The sequence below is a fragment of the Stegostoma tigrinum genome, chromosome 12 (genome assembly GCF_030684315.1).
Source record: "Stegostoma tigrinum isolate sSteTig4 chromosome 12, sSteTig4.hap1, whole genome shotgun sequence".
Lineage (NCBI taxonomy): Eukaryota > Metazoa > Chordata > Chondrichthyes > Orectolobiformes > Stegostomatidae > Stegostoma > Stegostoma tigrinum.
This window is the reverse complement of record NC_081365.1, coordinates 4,974,399-4,993,210: the sequence shown is the minus strand read 5'-3', so window position 1 is coordinate 4,993,210 and position 18,812 is coordinate 4,974,399. Positions and strand designations below refer to the sequence as shown.

General features: G+C 47.3%; 1 protein-coding gene across 7 annotated transcripts in view; it reads right to left on the bottom strand.

Annotated features, from left to right (window-relative positions):
- The window catches only part of robo1 (roundabout, axon guidance receptor, homolog 1 (Drosophila)), a 687,941-nt gene that overhangs the window by 577,829 nt on the left and 91,300 nt on the right, over positions 1 to 18,812 (bottom strand). For all 7 annotated transcript variants that reach the window (XM_059650085.1, XM_059650094.1, XM_059650090.1 and 4 more), the window contains one exon: positions 9,102 to 9,229. In XM_059650085.1, coding sequence (XP_059506068.1) covers positions 9,102 to 9,198 — 97 coding nt within the window. In that variant the 5' untranslated portion in view covers positions 9,199 to 9,229. The remainder of the gene's footprint in view (positions 1 to 9,101; positions 9,230 to 18,812) is intronic.

Here is an 18,812-nt window from a genome sequence, read left to right as displayed (position 1 = left end):
TCATTCTTGTAAACCTCCTCTGGACGTCCTCTAATGCCAGCACCTCCTTCCATAGATATAGGGCACAAAATTGTCACAATGTTCCAAGTGTGGTGTGATCAGAGCCCTACATAGTGTCAAAAGTACATCGGGGCAAAAACAGAAGTTGGTGGAAAAGCTCAGCAGGTCTAGCAGCATCTGTGAAGGAGAAAACAGAGTAATTGTTTCTGATTCACAGAATCCACAGTTCTTTTGGTTTTTATTCAGAAGAGCATCTCTGCTGTTGTACTGAAGCCTTCTTGAAATGAATCCGAACATTGCATTTGAGTTCCGAGCTGCCAACTGTAGCTGCATGAAGCTTTAAGAGAATCCTAAACTGGGATTCCCAAGTCACTTCGTGCTTCAGATTTCTGAAGTCTTTAACTATTTAGAAAATAGTCTATGCCTCTATTCTTCCTCCCAAAGTGCAAACTTCACACTCCCCATTGTATTCCATCTGCCACTTTTGAGCCAACTCTCTGAGTATTTCCAAGTACATCTGCAGCCTCCCCACCTCACAGTACTGTCCCTTCAACCAACTTTGTGTCACCTGCAAACCTAGCAACAATGCTCTCAGTTCCGTCATCCAGATCATTGATGTATAATGAGAACAGTCATATCAAAGTCAAAAATGTACTGTTTCTCTCCCCACAGATTCTGCGAGTCCCGCAGAGATCCTCCAGACTTCTCTGAGTTTATTTCAGATTTCCAGCATCTGCAGCGTTTTGCTATTATCAAAGGAACAGTTGATCTGGGTGGGGTGGTAAAAGGTAAGGACGCATTATATCCTGGGCCGGCTATTCCATTCCTGCAAGACATCAGAAATTGAATGGACTGCAACAGAAAGAAATGCAATGCACAGGTGGAATGAGGCTCAATTGTACATTTTATAATATTCAATGACAGTGCAGCACTCCCTCAGTACTGACCCTCCTACAATGCAGCCCTCCCTCAGTACTGACCCTCTGACAGTGTGGCATTCCCTCAGTACTGACCCTCTGACAGTGCGGCACTCCCCCAGTACTGACCCTCTGACAGTGCGGCACTCCCTCAGTACTGACCCTCTGACAGTGTGGCACTCCCTCAGTACTGACCCTCTGACAGTGCAGCACTCCCTCAGTACTGACCCTCTGATAGAGCGGCACTCCCTCAGTACTGACCCTCTGACAGTGCAGCGCTCCCTCAGTACTGACCCTCTGACAGTGCAGCGCTCCCTCAGTACTGACCCTCTGACAGTGTGGCACTCCCTCAGTACTGACCCTCTGACAGTGTGGCACTCCCTCAGTACTGACCCTCTGACAGTGCAGCGCTCTCTCAGTACTGACCCTCTGACAGTGCGGCACTCCCTCAGTACTGACCCTCCGACAGTGCGGCACTCCCTCAGTACTGACCCTCTGACAGTGCGGCACTCCCTCAGCCCTGAGCCTCTGACAGTATGGCACTCTCTCAGCACTGACCCTCTGATAGAGCGGCACTCCCTCAGTACTGACCCTCTGACAGTGCAGCACTCCCTCAGTACTGACCCTCTGACAGTGCAGCGCTCCCTCAGCACTGACCCTCTGATAGAGCGGCACTCCCTCAGTACTGACCCTCTGACAGTGCGGCACTCCCTCAGTACTGACCCTCTGACAGTGCAGCGCTCCCTCAGTACTGACCCTCTGACAGTGTGGCACTCCCTCAGTACTGACCCTCTGACAGTGTGGCACTCCCTCAGTACTGACCCTCTGACAGTGCAGCGCTCTCTCAGTACTGACCCTCTGACAGTGCGGCACTCCCTCAGTACTGACCCTCTGACAGTGCGGCACTCCCTCAGTACTGACCCTCTGACAGTGCGGCACTCCCTCAGCCCTGAGCCTCTGACAGTGTGGCACTCTCTCAGCACTGACCCTCTGACAGTGCAGCGCTCCCTCAGTACTGACCCTCTGACAGGGCGGCACTCCCTCAGTACTGACCCTCTGACAGTGCAGCGCTCCCTCAGTACTGACCCTCTGACAGTGCGGCACTCCCTCAGTACTGACCCTCTGACAGTGCGGCACTCCCTCAGTACTGACCCTCTGACAGTGCGGCACTCCCTCAGCCCTGAGCCTCTGACAGTGTGGCACTCTCTCAGCACTGACCCTCTGACAGTGCAGCACTCCCTCAGCCCTGAGCCTCTGACAGTGTGGCACTCTCTCAGCACTGACCCTCTGACAGTGCAGCGCTCCCTCAGTACTGACCCTCTGACAGTGTGGCACTCCCTCAGTACTGACCCTCTGACAGTGTGGCACTCCCTCAGTACTGACCCTCTGACAGGGCGGCACTCCCTCAGTACTGACCCTCTGACAGTGCAGCGCTCCCTCAGTATTGACCCTCTGACAGGGCGGCACTCCCTCAGCCCTGAGCCTCTGACAGTGTGGCACTCTCTCAGCACTGACCCTCTGACAGTGCAGCGCTCCCTCAGTACTGACCCTCTGACAGTGTGGCACTCCCTCAGTACTGACCCTCTGACAGTGTGGCACTCCCTCAGTACTGACCCTCTGACAGTGCGGCACTCCCTCAGTACTGACCCTCTGACAGTGCGGCTCTCCCTCAGTACTGACCCTCTGACAGTGCGGCTCTCCCTCAGTACTGACCCTCTGACAGTGCGGCACTCCCTCAGTACTGACCCTCTGACAGTGCAGCACTCCCTCAGTACTGACCCTCTGACAGTGTGGCACTCCCTCAGCACTGACCCTCTGACAGTGCAACACTCCGTCTGTACTGACCCTCTGACAGTGCGGTACTTCCTCAGTACTGACCCTCTGACAGTGCGGCACTCCCTCAGTACTGACCCTCTGACAGGGCGGCACTCCCTCAGTGCTGATTGATTATGTTGAGGTGGCAGTCTGTGGCTCGAGGATGCAGATTGTATAGACAATGACTCCCTGCGCATCTGCAGTGGATATTGATGAGGATCTGACTGCACTGTTTGCCTCTTACCTGAGTGCTGCCCTGTCAGAACCTCAGAACCGATGGCGGAAGATTTTCATTTGAAAATCCTGTTACATTATTAATGGCAATGTTAAGAGGACTCTGTAAAATCTGCTTCAACATACTTCTCCTGTTTTGTAATTTACTGAATCATTCTCGTTCCACTTACACTCCTGACACAAACTCTCTTGCTAAGAGACAACAATACTTTGGTCCTTGTTATTATTCTGACTTTGTGTTTCTCCAGTGCTCAATCTAGCCTGGTCCATCACAACAAACTGAAGTGGACAGCACAGTGCCAGGCTATCCACCACATTACACTGCAGCTTGCTACTAATTCACAGGCAAATGTCATGATCTGACAATACCGTATTCCACCCCTTCCCAATCCTTCACATCAATTGTTGGAAACTCACTCTCGGGTATGTGTTATTCTCCATATAAACCCCTATTCCCCAAGATTGGATTCCAGTCTGCATTTCACACCCAGGTATCTGTTATCCTGTATATCAAGCTACCCGAGCCCCTCAAATAGATTCCAGTCTGTAACTCACTCCCAGGGATATGTTATTCTATAGATAAACCCTGAGCCCTTTGATTAGATTCCAATCTGTAACTCCCTCCCAGGATCTGTTATTTTGTATATAAACCCTGAGCCCCTCAATTAGATTCCAGTCTGTAACTCACGCCTAGTATCTGTTATTCTATATATACATCCTGAGCCCCTCAATTAAATTCCAGTCTGTAACTCACTACCAGGGATCTGTTATTCTGTATATAAACCCTGAGCCCTTTCATTAGATTTCAATCTGTAACTCCCTCCTAGGATTTGTTATTTTGCATGTAAGCCCTGAGTCCTCCAATTAGATTCCAGTCTGTAACTCACTCCTGGGGATCTGTTATTTTATACATAAACGCTGACTCAGTCGATTACATTTCAGTCTCAAGGTCACTCCCGGGTATCCGTTATTCTGCATATAATGCCTAGAACTCCTTGATAAAATTCCTTTATTTGTGTTAAATTTTCTTCACTATTTTGAGAATCTTGTCCAGATAATTTCTTTGCAGATCAGTAGATGTAGCCAAATTTCTGCAGGAGCCTGATTTTGAGTATGGACAACTCTATCATGTGTGGAGTTAATGAAAATTGATTTACTCTTTCTGATAATCTTACAATAGCCTGGACCATTACAACATCTCTGCTTTATCTGGCCTGAATTTAACACCTTCTGTTTTCCCCGGCACAGTGAAAATCTGAACCTCTACATTCCAACTGTGGTTTTGCTGCATAATTCATTCTGTAGCTGGACATGGCACCCTCTGAGGGGTATATGAGGAGGGGGAGGTGGTTGGTAGAAATCAATTATTATCAGTGAAATGAAAAGAGACTGCAAGAGAATTGAAGGAGAGGGAGAGAAAAAGAATTCACAGAAGGGTTCTGCACAAGAAAGGAGAATTAAATAGAGATTCTGTCTTACAATCTGCTTTCTGACTGAAATAAACTTGAAAGAAAATAAATCAACCTGTTCAGAAAAAGCGAGAGACACCAAGTGAATATCGAATGAATGAGAGGAGGGCTGGCAGGAACTGAGCTATTATTTTAACTAACACTTGGCAATTGTCCAGTATTACCTTGGCACCACAGCAGATTTGACTGCTCAGCTCAGTGATGTCAAACTTCAGTCCCACTCCTCCCACGCTTAACACCATACCCCCACTCCCAATCTGTGCCAAATTGGACTTCCCAACCAGAAACAGAATCACAGAATTGTTACGGAACAGAGTGGGGTAATTTGCACCATTTTGTGCCCACTGTCCAATTAATCCCCTTCTGTTCTCCTGTATTTCCCCCCCCCCACCTCCCTTCGACACCATTTCTACCTCAACAACCATGGGAGATGTTGTGAAGCTTGAAAGGGTTCAGAAAAGATTTACAAGGATGTTGCCAGGGTTGGAGGGTGGGAGCTATAGGCAGAAGCCGAATAGGCTGGGGCTATTTTTCCCGGAGCATTGGAGGCTGAGCAGTGACCTTATAGAGGATTATAAAATCATGAGGGGCATGGACTGGGTGAATAGACGAGATCTTTTCCCCAGGGTAAGGGGGTCCAAAACTAGAGGGGCATAGGTTTAAGGTGTGACGGGAAAAATATAAAAGGGACCGAAGGGGCAACTTTTCACATGGAGGCTGGTGCATATGTGGAATGAACTGCCAGAGGAAGTGGTGGAGGCTGGTACAATGGCTACATTTAAAAGACATCTGGATGGGTATATATTTAGGAAGGATTTAGAGGAATATGGCAAATCCTGGCAAATGGGGCTCGATTTATTTAGGATACCTGGTCAGCATGGACAACTTGGACCGAAGGGTCCATTTCCATGCTGTACCTCTCTATGACTCTATGTCCTTCTTGAATGCCTCAACAGAATCAGCCTCCAACAGACTTTTAGGTAGAATATTCCAGATCCTAACTACTCGCTTGGTAATAAATATTTTCTCACATTACCCTCACTTCATTTGCATATCACTTTAAATCTCCACTTTCTCATTCTTGTTCCTTTTATAAACAGGTACAGCTTCCCCTCTACCTACTCCGTCCAGACTGCTCATAATTTTGAAAACCTTGATCAAATATACTGTCAGCGTTCTCCTCTCCAAGGAGATCAATCCCAATTTCTCCAATGTATCTTCATCACTGAAGTCTCTCTTTCCAAGAACCATTCTTATTATCAGTTGACTGAGGTTGATTTCCTTTCACTACTGAAGGTTACAGAATCAGAGAAAGATTGCATCATAGGAGATAGCCATTTGGCCCATCATATCCAAGTCAGTTCCATAAACGAGCATGGTAAGCTGTCCTCTTCCCTGGCTCTTTTCAGGCCAAAACATAATGTTTCAAGAAGTTAGATCTAGTTCTGAGGGAAACAGGGGGCAGAGGGCATGGGGGAGGAAGTGAAAACAGGGGACTGAATTTGATGGTCAGCCATTATCATATTGAATGGGAGAGTAGGCTCGAAGGGCCAGATGGCCTACTCCTCTTTTATTTTCTTTGCTTCTTTCTCTACAAATTTTCTTCTCTTCAGCTGCCTATCTAATACACTCCAGCACACTCTCATGCAGCAGAGTCCAGGTCCTAATCCAAACCCGAGCCCTAACACAGATCCTAACCCTAACGCGAAGCTAACACTAACCCTAACCCTGACCCTAAACCTACCCTCATTGCAACTCTAACGCTCATCCTTTGGGTGGCACAGTGGCTCAGTGGTTAGCACTGCAACCTCACAGCACTAGGGACTCAGGCTCAATTCCAGTCTCAGGCGAGTGTCTGTGCGGAGATTGCACATTCTCCCTGTGTCTGTGTGGGTTTCCTCCGGGTGGTCTGGTTTCCTCCCACAATCCAAAGATGTGCAGGCTAGGTGGATTGGCCATGCTAAATTTTCCGTAGTGTTCAAGGGTGTGAGGTTACAGGGGAATGGGTCTGGGTGGGATGCTTCAAGGGGCGGTGTGGACTTGTTGGGCCGAAGGGCCTGCTTCCACACTGGAGGGAATCTAATCCTCACCTTAACCCTGACCCTAATCCTAAACTTCACACTAACCCTAACCTTAACCACTCACTGCATGAGCCAATTCATTATGTCTTTGATCCCTTTGCCTTTCACTTCGTCTTGAAGTCCTCTCAGTCTCAATTCTTTCATGAAATGGGACAATTTTTCCTCATCTGCTTTGTCCTGGCCCCTCCTGAATCTGAGCCCCTTGACTGAATCTCCTCTCGGCCTCCCTTTCTCCCATGAAGATGAGCCCAGCTGCTCCAATAAACCCGGATAACTGAAAACCCTGGTACCATTCTCCACGAAACTCCCTGCACTCTCTGCAATGCCTTCCTGAAGTGTGGTTCCCAAACAGGAGAAGATTTACCAGGACCTCTGTGTTTTTGAATTTTATGCCATTTAATTCATGGCCTCAACCTGTGCGGCCACCTTAAACTTTTGTGTTCAGACAAACCCCCACCCCTAACCCCATCTTGAATCACTCTGTTCCCGCACTCTGTTTTGAATCGCACCCTGTATTCTAAGTTGTCTCTCTATGTTCACGACACTGCTCAATATTAAGCACAATCTGTCATGGAGAGGTTTAATTGAAAGACACCAAATCTGAAGGACATGAGTGACTTGGAGATACGAGAGAGCAACAAAAATGCTTGCACTTATATAGCATCTTTCATTCTGTAAAATCCCCAAAGACAGTTCACAACTGAAGACTCAAACATTATTTTACACAAATCAATGCAAGACAGCATTAGGATAGGTGACCAAAATCTTGTTAAGCAATGAATTAGAGAACAAAGCGAGGTAGATAGAGAGGTTTAGGGAGTGAATTCCAGAGTGTGACTCTGAAGGCAAATCCACCAGAGGTGGATCAATTAAAATCCAGCTACACCAGAATTCATGAGGCCTTATTGGGTTTGAGCAATCAATATTAATCTTGGCAGATGGAGGGCCCATGTGAAACTCTCCCACCAACTTCTACCAGCAATAAATCCAGCTTACAGACAAAACCCAGCCCTTCGCTCAGATGAGTTAAAGATTTACCACCAACTAACACTTAATAATTAATTTCAGCAAACTGAACCCCAAAAAGGGTAAATGTGTGTTGGACTGTTCACTGACAAAAGTAAGTGTGTGAGAGAAATTGCACCACGATATAGAGGTGCCAGAGGACTGGACAAGGTCAGAAATCACATGACACGAGGTGAAAGTCCAACAAGTTTATTTGAAAACGCAAGCTTTCTGAGCGCTGCTCCTTCTTCAGGTTTTAGTGTGTGTGGGACTGTACCCCAGTGAGAGTCAGTGTGTGTGCAGGACTGTACCCCAGTGAGAGTCAGTGTGTGTGGGACTGTACCCCAGTGAGAGTCAGTGTGTGTGGGACTGTACCCCAGTGAGAGTCAGTGTGTGTGTGGGAGCGTACCCCAGTGAGAGTCAGTGTGTGTGTGGGAGCATACCCCAGTGAGAGTCAGTGTGTGTGTGTGTGACTGTACCCCAGTGAGAGTCAGTGTGTGTGTAGGACTGTACCCCAGTGAGAGTCAGTGTGTGTGTGGGAGCGTACCCCAGTGAGAGTCAGTGTGTGTGTGGGAGCATACCCCAGTGAGAGTCAGTGTGTGTGTGCGACTGTACCCCAGTGAGAGTCAGTGTGTGTGTAGGACTGTACCCCAGTGAGAGTCAGTGTGTGTGTGGGAGCGTACCCCAGTGAGAGTCAGTGTGTGTGTAGGACTGTACCCCAGTGAGAGTCAGTGTGTGTGGGACTGTACCCCAGTGAGAGTCAGTGTGTGTGGGACTGTACCCCAGTGAGAGTCAGTGTGTGTGTGGGACTGTACCCCAGTGAGAGTCAGCGTGTGTGGGACTGTACCCCAGTGAGAGTCAGTGTGTGTGTGAGAGTGTACCCCGGTGAGAGTCAGTGTGTGTGTGAGAGTGCACCCCAGTGAGAATCAGTGTGTGTGGGAGTGTACCCCAGTGAGAGTCAGTGTGTGTGTGAGACTGTACCTCGACTTTGTGTCACAGCCACAAGAGAGGTGCAAAGCAAACAAAATGAGAGGTTTTCAGTAGATGGATAATTGGAGATTTTTTCCCAGGTCGGAAATGACTATCACGCGGGGCCATAATTTTAAGGTGATTGGAGGAAGGTAGAGGAGAGATGTCAGAGGTAGGTTCTTCACACAGAGGGTGGAATGAGCTGCGTGCAGTGGTAGCAGAGTCAAATACTTTAGAAACTTCTAAGCGACTCTTGTTTAGGCACATGGAGGATAGTAAATTGTAGGGTATGCAGGGGACTTTTAACTTCGGTTGGGTAATAGGTTGGCACAACAATGTGGGCCAATGGGCCTGTACTGTGCTATACCTTTCTATGTTCTACGTTCTAAGTTGGAGAGTCGGCTCTGTTTAACTGTTACAGCTAATGTCTGAGTGTTAATTCTTGAGCCTGATAAAATGACACAACAATATTTCAGAGCAAAAGGTGAGTGTGTAGTGAGAGTGGAAATTAATAATGAGAAGACAGGCAGAGACAGACAGACAGAGAGATGCAGACAGACAGAGACAGACACAGGGAGAGGGATGCTTGGGTTTGAGGATATTTCTCTCACCTGGATCAATGTGCCACACAGACAGATGCTGTGAGGTCACCAGCTTGAGAATGAAAAGAGCAGCAAGGGGTGCAGTTCCTGTCCATTGATCCCTCATGTTGTGTCACTTTCTCACATCACAGCTCGCCCTGTAGAGTGGGAACAGCAGAGGCAAACACTTCAACCAACTCATGCCAACAACACAACAGCAAACAGAATGTACAGCACAGGAACAGGCCATTCAGCCAGTCTGATTGATACTGGTGTTGGGGCTGTTTTACCCTTTTGTTCATTCAATTTGAGGGTACACTCGCATTTATTGCCCATCCCTAATTGCCCCGGGGGCAGTTAAAAGTCAACCCCATTGCTGTGGATCTCGAGTCACACATAGACCAGACCAGGTAAGGATGGCAGTTTCCTTCCCTAAAGGACATGAGTGAACCGGATGGGTTTTTTTCAACAATAAACTAGAACAAAATACTACAGATGCTGGAAATCTAAAACAAACACAGAATGCCAGAGAATCTCAGCAGAATCTGGTGGCATCTGTGGAGAAAGAAATGGAGTGAATATTTCAAGTCCAGTGACCCTTTGTCAGAATGGAACATATAAAGGTAAATCTTACCAATTCCCAACCACTTTCAGTTCTGATGAAGGATCCACTGGGCTCGAAATATTGACACGGTCTTCTCTCCACAGCCGCGGCCAGGCCTGCAGAGTTTCTCCAGCATTATGTTTAACGGATTTTACAACAATTGACAGTAATTCCATGGTCAACATTTGGCTGGTTTAATTTAATTACAGGTTTTTAACGAATTGAAATATCATGACTGGTAATGGCAGGATTTGAACCCATTACCCCAAAACATTAGGCTGGCTTTCTGGATTACCAGCCCAGTTGTCATCATTGGTAATCCTAGAATCCCTATTAATGGGAAACAGGCCATTTGGCCCATTAAATTTACACCAACTGTCCAAAGAGCATTCCACCCATACTCTTATCCGATTGCCATAACCTCACATTTCCCGTGACTAACCCACCTAACCTGCACATCCCTGGGCACTATGAGTAATTTAGCATGGCCAACCCACCCGGCCTGCACATCTTTGGACTGTGGGAGGAGACCGGAGCACCCAAAGGAAACCCACACGGACATAGGGAGAATGTGCAAACTCCACACAGACAGTCCACCTGAGGCTGGCATCAAACCTGGCTCCCTGGCGCTGTGAGGCAGCAGTGCTAACCAGTGAGCCACCGTGCCACCCTCGCTGACGACTGTCCACCTCACAAATTCCTAGCCCAGTGACATTACCAGTGCACCACCGACAACCTACACTGCATCACCTCTCCCAGCAGACCCTATTATCTTTTCCCCTTTTCAGCAATACCTCCACAAATATATCTTTCTCCTTTTTCCTGAAAACATCTAAATGCTGATTTTATTCCCAGTAAATACAGAGAGTAGAGGTTGCGTGAGGAGGCTGATGCAGCTGCAATATAAGTCGGTTAACATCAGATTGATGGACATTCTCATAATTATTAATTGCATTGAGGCAATAAATAAGGATAAACTGATTATGGTGACAGAACGTTCATTAACACAGATTTAAGGTGATTAAACAACCAGAGGTGACAATAGAGTGATTTCTGTTATTCCAAAGCAGTTAGCTGTTGTGATCTGCAACATGCTGCCTGTAAATGAGATGCCATGATGTGGAGGTGCTGGTGTGGGACTGGGCCAGATAAGATCAGAAATCACACGGCACCAGGTCGCAGTCTAGCAGGTTTATTTGAAATCACAAGCCTCCGGATGAAGGAGCAGTGCTCCAAAAGCTTGTCATTTCAAATAAACCTGTTAGACTATAATCTCTAACCTTGAAAATAACATAGAAGTGCAATTAAGAGGAAATTGTATAAATACTTGATTTTAAAAATATATATTGCAAGGCGTTTGGAAAGGGCAATTGGTTAGTTCTCATGGAGTCAGACATGCACAATGGGCCAAATGGCCTCTTGCTGTACAATGTCATTCTATACGTATATACAGTAAGCTTAGCCTCCATCCATTGATGTTTCCCTTCCCAATAATGATACTCCATTTAAGTCAAACCTCTGTCACTCAGGATTCGAGATGGGTTGGAATAAACATCTCCCAGAATGGCACCACTGTCCACTGCCTCTCCCATCGCCCATCCCCTGACCTCATTCCCCAAAATTCATCTGCTGAGTTCAAATATCTCCTGGAGAATTGATCGCCACTGCCACTTTAACAGTGGGCCCTGGTGTTTGACTCTAGTCTCACCTTCACAATCCAAATCGTTACTGCAATCAATAATTTGAAGTCCTGACGCCCAGGGGAGAGATGAGGGAGAGAGAGAGAGAGACTCAGGGACACACAGCATTTTTCCCTAACGAATGCAAAAACAGTGAATCGATGCACTGCATTGCAGTTCACAGTAGCGGTATCTTTCAGTAAGATCAGCAAATTATCTGTACAGACATCACAAGGAGCATTAGCCAAAAGCAGCCTGGGACCAGCTAGAAGTTCACTTCCTTTCCTTTTCCTGTGTTACATGGGATCGTCCTCAGTACTGGTTAATCATTTCTCCAGAACAACTGGTCACTCGCTTTGGATCTGACAGGGTGTTTAGCAGACTTTCTACCAGAATGACCATCACCCATCGGTGATTAAAAGGATTAAAGATGTGCATTTACATAGCGCCTTTGACACAATCAAAAGACATTCTAAAGCACATTACAGTTAATAGACAAGTGTAGTCACTGTGTTAATGCAGGATATACAGCAGCAAACGTGCACACAGCATGATCCCATAAACAGCAATGTGGTAATGAGCAGGTCGTTCCATCTTGAAGATGTTGACTAAAGGATACATATTAGCCAGGAGAGAGGAATAACGTACCTGCCAATCACGGAAACAGTGATTGTGTGAGAGCACACATGGGGCCTTGGGACAACTTCTCATGAAAAAGATGAAGACTGTGATAATGCTACACTCCCACAGTATGGTACCATATAATATCAGCTCTAACATGCCTGCTCCAGTCCTGGAAGGGGGGCTTAAATTATTTTTTCTATTCACTTGTGGGATGTAGGTATTGCTGGCTGGGCCAAGCATTTATTGCGCGTCCCTAGGTGTCCCTTGAGAAGGTGGGGGTGAGCTGCCTTCTTGAACCGCTGCAGTCCATGTGCTGTTGGTTGATCCAGAAAGCCCTTAGGGTCGGAATTCCAGGATTTTGACCCAGTGACAGGGAAGAAACGGCAATATTTTTCCAAGACAGGATGGTGACTGGTTTGGAGGGGAACTTGCAGGAGGTGGTGTTCTCATGGATCTGCTGCCCTTGTCCTTCTAGGCGGAAGTGGTCGTGGGTTTGGAAGGTGCTGCCCGAGGATCTTTGGTGAATTTCTGTAGTGCATCTTGTAGATAGTACACACTGCTGCTACTGAGTGTCAGTGGTGGAGAAAGTGGATGCTTGTGATGTGATGCCAATCAAGCGGCTGCTTTGTCCTGGATGATGTCAAGCTTCTTCAGTGTTGTTGGGGCTGCACCCATCCAGGCAAGTGGGGAGTATTCCATCGCACTCCTGACTTGTGCCTTGTAGATGGTAGACAGGTTTTAGGGAGTCAGGGGGTGAGTTACTCGCTGCAGTATTCCCAGCTTCTGACTTGCTCTTGTAGCCATTGTGTTGATGTGGTGAGTCCAGTTGAGTTTCTGTCAATGATAACCCCTAGGATGTTGATAGTGGGAGATTCAGTGATGGTAACACCATTGAATGCCATGGGATGGTGGTTAGATTGTCTCTTATTGGTGATGGTCATAGCCTGGCATTTGTGTGGCGCGAACGTCACTTGTATTTGTCAGCCCAAGCCTGGATATTGTCCAGATCTTGTTGCATGTGAATACGGACTGCTTCAGTATCTGAGCAGTCACGAATGGTGCTAAACATTGTGCAACCATCGGTGAACATCCCCACTCCTGACCTTATGATGGAGGGAAGGTCATTGATGAAGCAGCTGAAGATGGTTGGGCCGAGGACACTATCCTGAGGAATACCTGCAGAGATGCCCTGGAGCTGAGGTGACTGACCTCCCAAAACCACAACCATCTTCCTCTGTGTCAGGTATGACTCCAACCACCAGAGAGTTTGCCCCCTGATACCCATCGATTCCAGTTTTGCTGGGGCCCCTTGATGCCACACTCGGTCAATTGCTCCCTTGATGTCAAGGGCTGTCACTCTCACCTCGCCCTCTGGGATTCAGCTCTTTTGTCCATGTTTGAACCAAGGCTATAATGAGGTCAGGAGCTGGGTGGCCCTGGCGGAGCCCAAACTGGGCGTCACTGAGCAGGTTATTGCTGAGCAGGTGCTGCTTGATCGCACTGTTACTGACACCTTCCATCGCTTTACTGATTATCGACGGAGACTGATGGGGCGGTAATTGGCCGGTTGGATTTGTCCTGCTTTTTATGTGCAGGACATACCCGGCCAATTTTCCACATTGTCAGTGGATACCCGTGTTAAAACCGTACTGGAACAGCTTGGCTAGGGGAGCGGCAGGTTCTGGAGCACAAGTCTTCAGGACTATTACCGGAATGTTGTCAGGGCCCATAGCTTTTTCAGTGTCCAGTGGCTCCAACCGTTTCTTGATATCACGTGGAGTGAATCGAATTGGCTGAAGACTGGTATCTGTGATGCTGGGGACAATTAGAGGAGGCTGAGATGGAGCATCCACTCGGCACTTCTGGCTGAAGATTGCTGCGAATGCTTCAGCCTTATCTTTTGCACTGATGTGCTGGGCTTTTCCATCATTGAGGATGGGGATATCTGTGGAGCCTCCTCCTCCAGTGAATTGTTTATGACCGGATGTGGGGTCACTTTGCTCTGACTATCACTTGCTGCTTTCGCTGTTTGGCATGAAACTAGGCCTGTTTGGTGGCTTCACCAGGTTAATACCTCATCTTCAGGTCTGGTGCTGCTCATAAATTCATAATCTTCAGATTCTGACAAGTATGATCCCAAGTGAACCCCCTCACAACATACATTATAAACAAGGTAGAGATTAAACTGGGGATGAGAAGGAAGCAGAAACTGGAGCAGAGAGAGAGAGAGAGCAAAAAACATGTGGAAATACAGACAGCAAACACAGTTACTGTGGAAATGCAGATGATAAACAACTAGAAGGGCCTTACAAGTTCAGATCATTGAGACTCTCAGGTCTATGTCTGCTTTCCCCATGCCTCTTCCAGTCAGTCTATCAGCATTTCCTTCCTCAAACGGGGAATCATCTTGTCATCTTCATGTCTATCCAATTAACTCCTGAGAAAACTGCACCAGTCAGGTCATGCCCCACCCGAGAACACTGTGTCTGCGAGAAATGCCTGTTGGTTCAGAGAGATAAACAGAGAGTGTGTGAAAGAGAGAGCGAGAAAGAGAGAGAGAGAAGCAGAGAGTGACAGGGGGTGTGTTGGGGGGGATGAGAGAGTGAAATAGAGGAGAGTGACAGAGTCAGAGCAAGCGGCAGGGCAGGAGAGACGGGGTTGGGGGGGTGGTGAGAGGTAGAGATGTGGGTGGGGGTGAGGTCAAGAGAGTAATATAGAGAAAAATAGAGAGACAGAATCGGAAAGAGTGAAAGAAATGGAAATAAAATGGATGTTGCAGAAGGGAGAACAGAATAAATAAGTGACCAACACCTTAACAAAAAGATGTTCTCAAGTCACAGAGTCATGGAGCTGCACAGAATGGAAGCAGATCCTTTGGTCCAACCTGTCCATGCCGACCGGATGTCCTATATAAATCTAGTCCCATGTGTCAGCATTTGGTCCGTCTCCCTGTAAAGCCTATCTTTTCATATACCCATCCAGATGCCTTTCAAATGTTGTAATTGTACCAAAGTGTGGAGTTGGATGAACACAGCAGGTCAAGCAGCATCTTAGAAGCACAAAAGCTGACGCTTCTGGACTAGGCCCGAAACGTCAGCTTTTGTCCTCCTAAGATGCTGCTTGGCCTGCTGTGTTCATCCAGCTCCACACTTTGTTATCTCAGATTCTCCAGCATCTGCAGTTCCCATTATCTCTGTAATTGTACCAGCCTCCTCCACTTCCTCTGGCAGCTCATTCTCTACACACACCACCCTCTGTGTGAAAATGTTGCCTCTTGGGTCACATAATCTTTCCCCTCTCACCTTAAACCTATGTCCTCTAGTTTTGGACTTCCTTAACCCAGGGGAAAAAACCTTGCCTTTTCACCCTATCCATGCCCTTCATGATTTTATAAATCTCTCTAAATCTCAGCCTCCAACACTCCATGGAAAATAGCCCCAGTCTATTCAGCCTCTCGCTGTAGCTCAAACCCTCCAATCCTGGCAACATCCTTGTAAATCTTTTCTGAGCCCTTTCTAGTTTCACAACATCCTTCCTATAGCAGGGAGACCAAAATTGCACACAGTATTCCAAAAGTAGCCTGACCAAAGAGTTGTACAGCTGCAACGTGACCGCCCAACTCCTATACTCAATGCACTGACCAATAAAGGCAAATCTGCTAAAAGCCTTCTTCACTATCCTATCTAAATGTGATTCCACTTTCGAGGAACTACGAACCTGTATTCCAAGGTGTCTTTTGTTCAGAAACACTCGCTGGGACCTTAACATTAAGTGTACAATTCCTGCCCTGATTTGCCTTTCCAAAATGCAGCATCTCACATTTATCTAAACTAAACTCCATCTGCCTCTCTTCGGCCCATTAGCCCATCTGATCAAGATCTCGTTGTACTCTGAGGTAACCTTCTTCGCTGTCCACTACACCTCCAATTATGGTGTCATCTGCAATCTTACTAACCATAGCTCCTACGTTCATATCCAAATCATTTATATAAATGACAAAAAGCAGTGGACCCAGCACTGATCCTTGTGGCACACCGCTGGTCACAGGCCTCCAGTCTGAAAAGCGACCCTCTACCACCATACACTGCCTTCTACCTTTCAGTCAGTTCTGTACAAAAAGTGGTTAGCTCACCCTGTATTCCACGTGATCTAACCTTGCTGACCAGTCTGCCATGAGGAATCTTGTTGAACACTTTACTGAAGTCCATATAGATCGTGTCTACTGCTCTGCCCTCATCAACGTTTTTTCATTACTTCTTCAAAAAACTGTTAAATTAGTGACACACGATTTCCCACGCGCAAAGCCATGTTGACTATCCCTAATCAGTCCTTGTCTGTCCAAATACATGTAAATTTGTCCAACAACTTTATCACCACCGATGTCATGCTCGCTGGTCTATAGTTCCCTGGCTTTTCCTTACTACCTTTCTTAAATTGTGGCACCATGTTAGCCAACATCCAGTCTTCCAGCATCTCACTTGTGGCTATCAATGATACAAATATCTCAGCAAGGAACCCAGCAATCTCTTCCGTAGATAGTAGGAACTGCAGATGCTGGAGAATCTGAGATAACTAGGTGTAGAACTGGATGAACACAGCAGGCCAAGCAGCATAAGAGGAGCAGGAAGGCTGACATTTCGGGCCTGGACCCTTCTTCAGAAATAGGTAGGCTTGACTGTAGTGCCAGGAGATGCCAGTGCATTGCTGCGAGTGTGTGTTTCAGGAGTTGCAGGGAGAAACATGCAATGAAGCATTCGCAGCAATCTTCAGCCAGAAGTGCCAAGTGGATGATCCATCTCGGCCTCCTGCAGTGGTCCCCAGCATCACAGATACCAGTCTTCAGCCCATTCGATTCATTCCACGTGATATCAAGAAACGGTTGATGACGCTAGATACTGCAAAGGCTATGGGTCCTGACAACATTCTGGCAATGGTGCTTAGACTTATGCTCCAGAACCTGCCGCTCCCCTAGCCAAGCTGTTCCAGTACAGTTTTAACACGGGTATCTACCCGACAATGTGGAAAATTGGCCGGGTATGTCCTGTACTTAAAAAGCAGGACAAATCCAACCCGTCAAATTACTGCCCCATCAATCTACTCTCAATTATTAGTAAAGAGATGGAAGGTGTCAGTAACAGTGCGATCAAGCAGCACCTGCTCAGCAATAACCTGCTCAGTGATGCCCAATTACGGTTCTGTCAGGGCCACCCAGCTCCTGACCTCATTACAGCCTTGGCTCAAACATGGACAAAAGAGCTGAATTCCAGAGGTGAGGTGAGAGTGACAGCCCTCGATGTCATGAGTACATTTGACTGAGTGTGGCATAAAGGCGCCTTGGCAAAACTGGAATCAATGGGTATCAGGGGGCAAACTCTCCGGTGGTTGGAGTCATACCTGACACACAGGAAGATGGTCATGGTTGCTGGAGGTCAGTCACCTCAGCTCCAGGACATCTCTGCAGGAGTTCCTCAGGGTAGTGTCCTCGGCCCAACCATCTTCAGCTGCTTCATCAATGACCTTTCCTCCATCATAAGGTCAGAAGTGGGGATGTTCACCGATGGTTGCACAATGTTCATCTTAAAATAATGCCACTTTGTTATTAACTTCCAATAAAGGGGAACAGCTGCCTCCTATCCACCCTCCCCATGCTCCTCATTGTCTTATCCGCCTCAATCTGACACCCCATTCGCCTCTCTGCTCCACCCTCCCCATGCTCCTCATTGTCTTATCCGCCTCAATCTGACACCCCATTCGCCTCTCTGCTCCACCATCCCCATGCTCCCTATGGTCTTATCCACTTCAATCTGATACCACATTCGCCTCTCTGCTCCACCCTCCCCATGGTTCCCATGGTCTTATCCATCTCAATCTGATACCCCCCATTCGCCTCTCTGTTCCAAAGGGAACAACCTCAGTGTTTGCAGAAACAACAGCAGAAACTGCTGGAAAAACTCAGCAAGTCTGGTAGCACCTGTGAAGATTTGATTTGCTTTATTTATTGTCACATGTTTCTTGTTACAAAATGCAGTGAAAAGTGTTGGAATGTGTCACTGCTCTCCGGTGCCATCGTAAAACACAGACAAGAGAAATCAGAGTTAACGTTTCATGTTAACTGACCCTTCTTCAGTTTTCATTTCCAATTTCAAGCATCCACAGTTCGTTGGCTTCTTTGTTCCGAGCTTATTGCAGCCTCTCTTCATCGGTAAAATGCTCCATCGTGAGCAACATCCTGGTGAATCCCCTCTTCACTTCCAATAGTGCAGTGACCCAAACTATCACCTATTTTCCCTCAGGAAGGCACATAATTGAACTTAATTAACTTCCCTCCAAACTGGATGGAACCCAGTTATAGCAGGGTCACTCAAATCTGGGAACGTCGTGATAAACTATCCCATCTAAGAGGTCCTAACTGTGCACAGTCCCACCTCCAAGCCTGTCTCTGTCAGATGAGGAAGATCCCACACCGACGACCTGAGAAAGAGGGAAGGCACTGGGATTTTGAGTAAAACTGGAACATGTGAGAGAGGAGGTCTCCAAACTGCCACTGCTCCTCCACCCCCCCCCCACCACCTCGAGCCACATCACAAAGAGCAGAGCAATTCAGCAACAGGAACCCTCAGGCTAGAGGAGTGAGGCACGCTGTGACAGCAGTCTGCAGCTACTGCAACTGCCAGGAGAAGGAGCAGAACAAGCTGGCAAATGTTTGAAAAAGGCAGTGAGGTGGTGTGCTGGAGAATTATGGATCAATTAAATGGGAGAACAGTTTGTCATCTGTTTCGTCTCTCTTATCCTGCTGGGTAAAAAAAACATCCACTTCGGCAGAATGATTTTCCT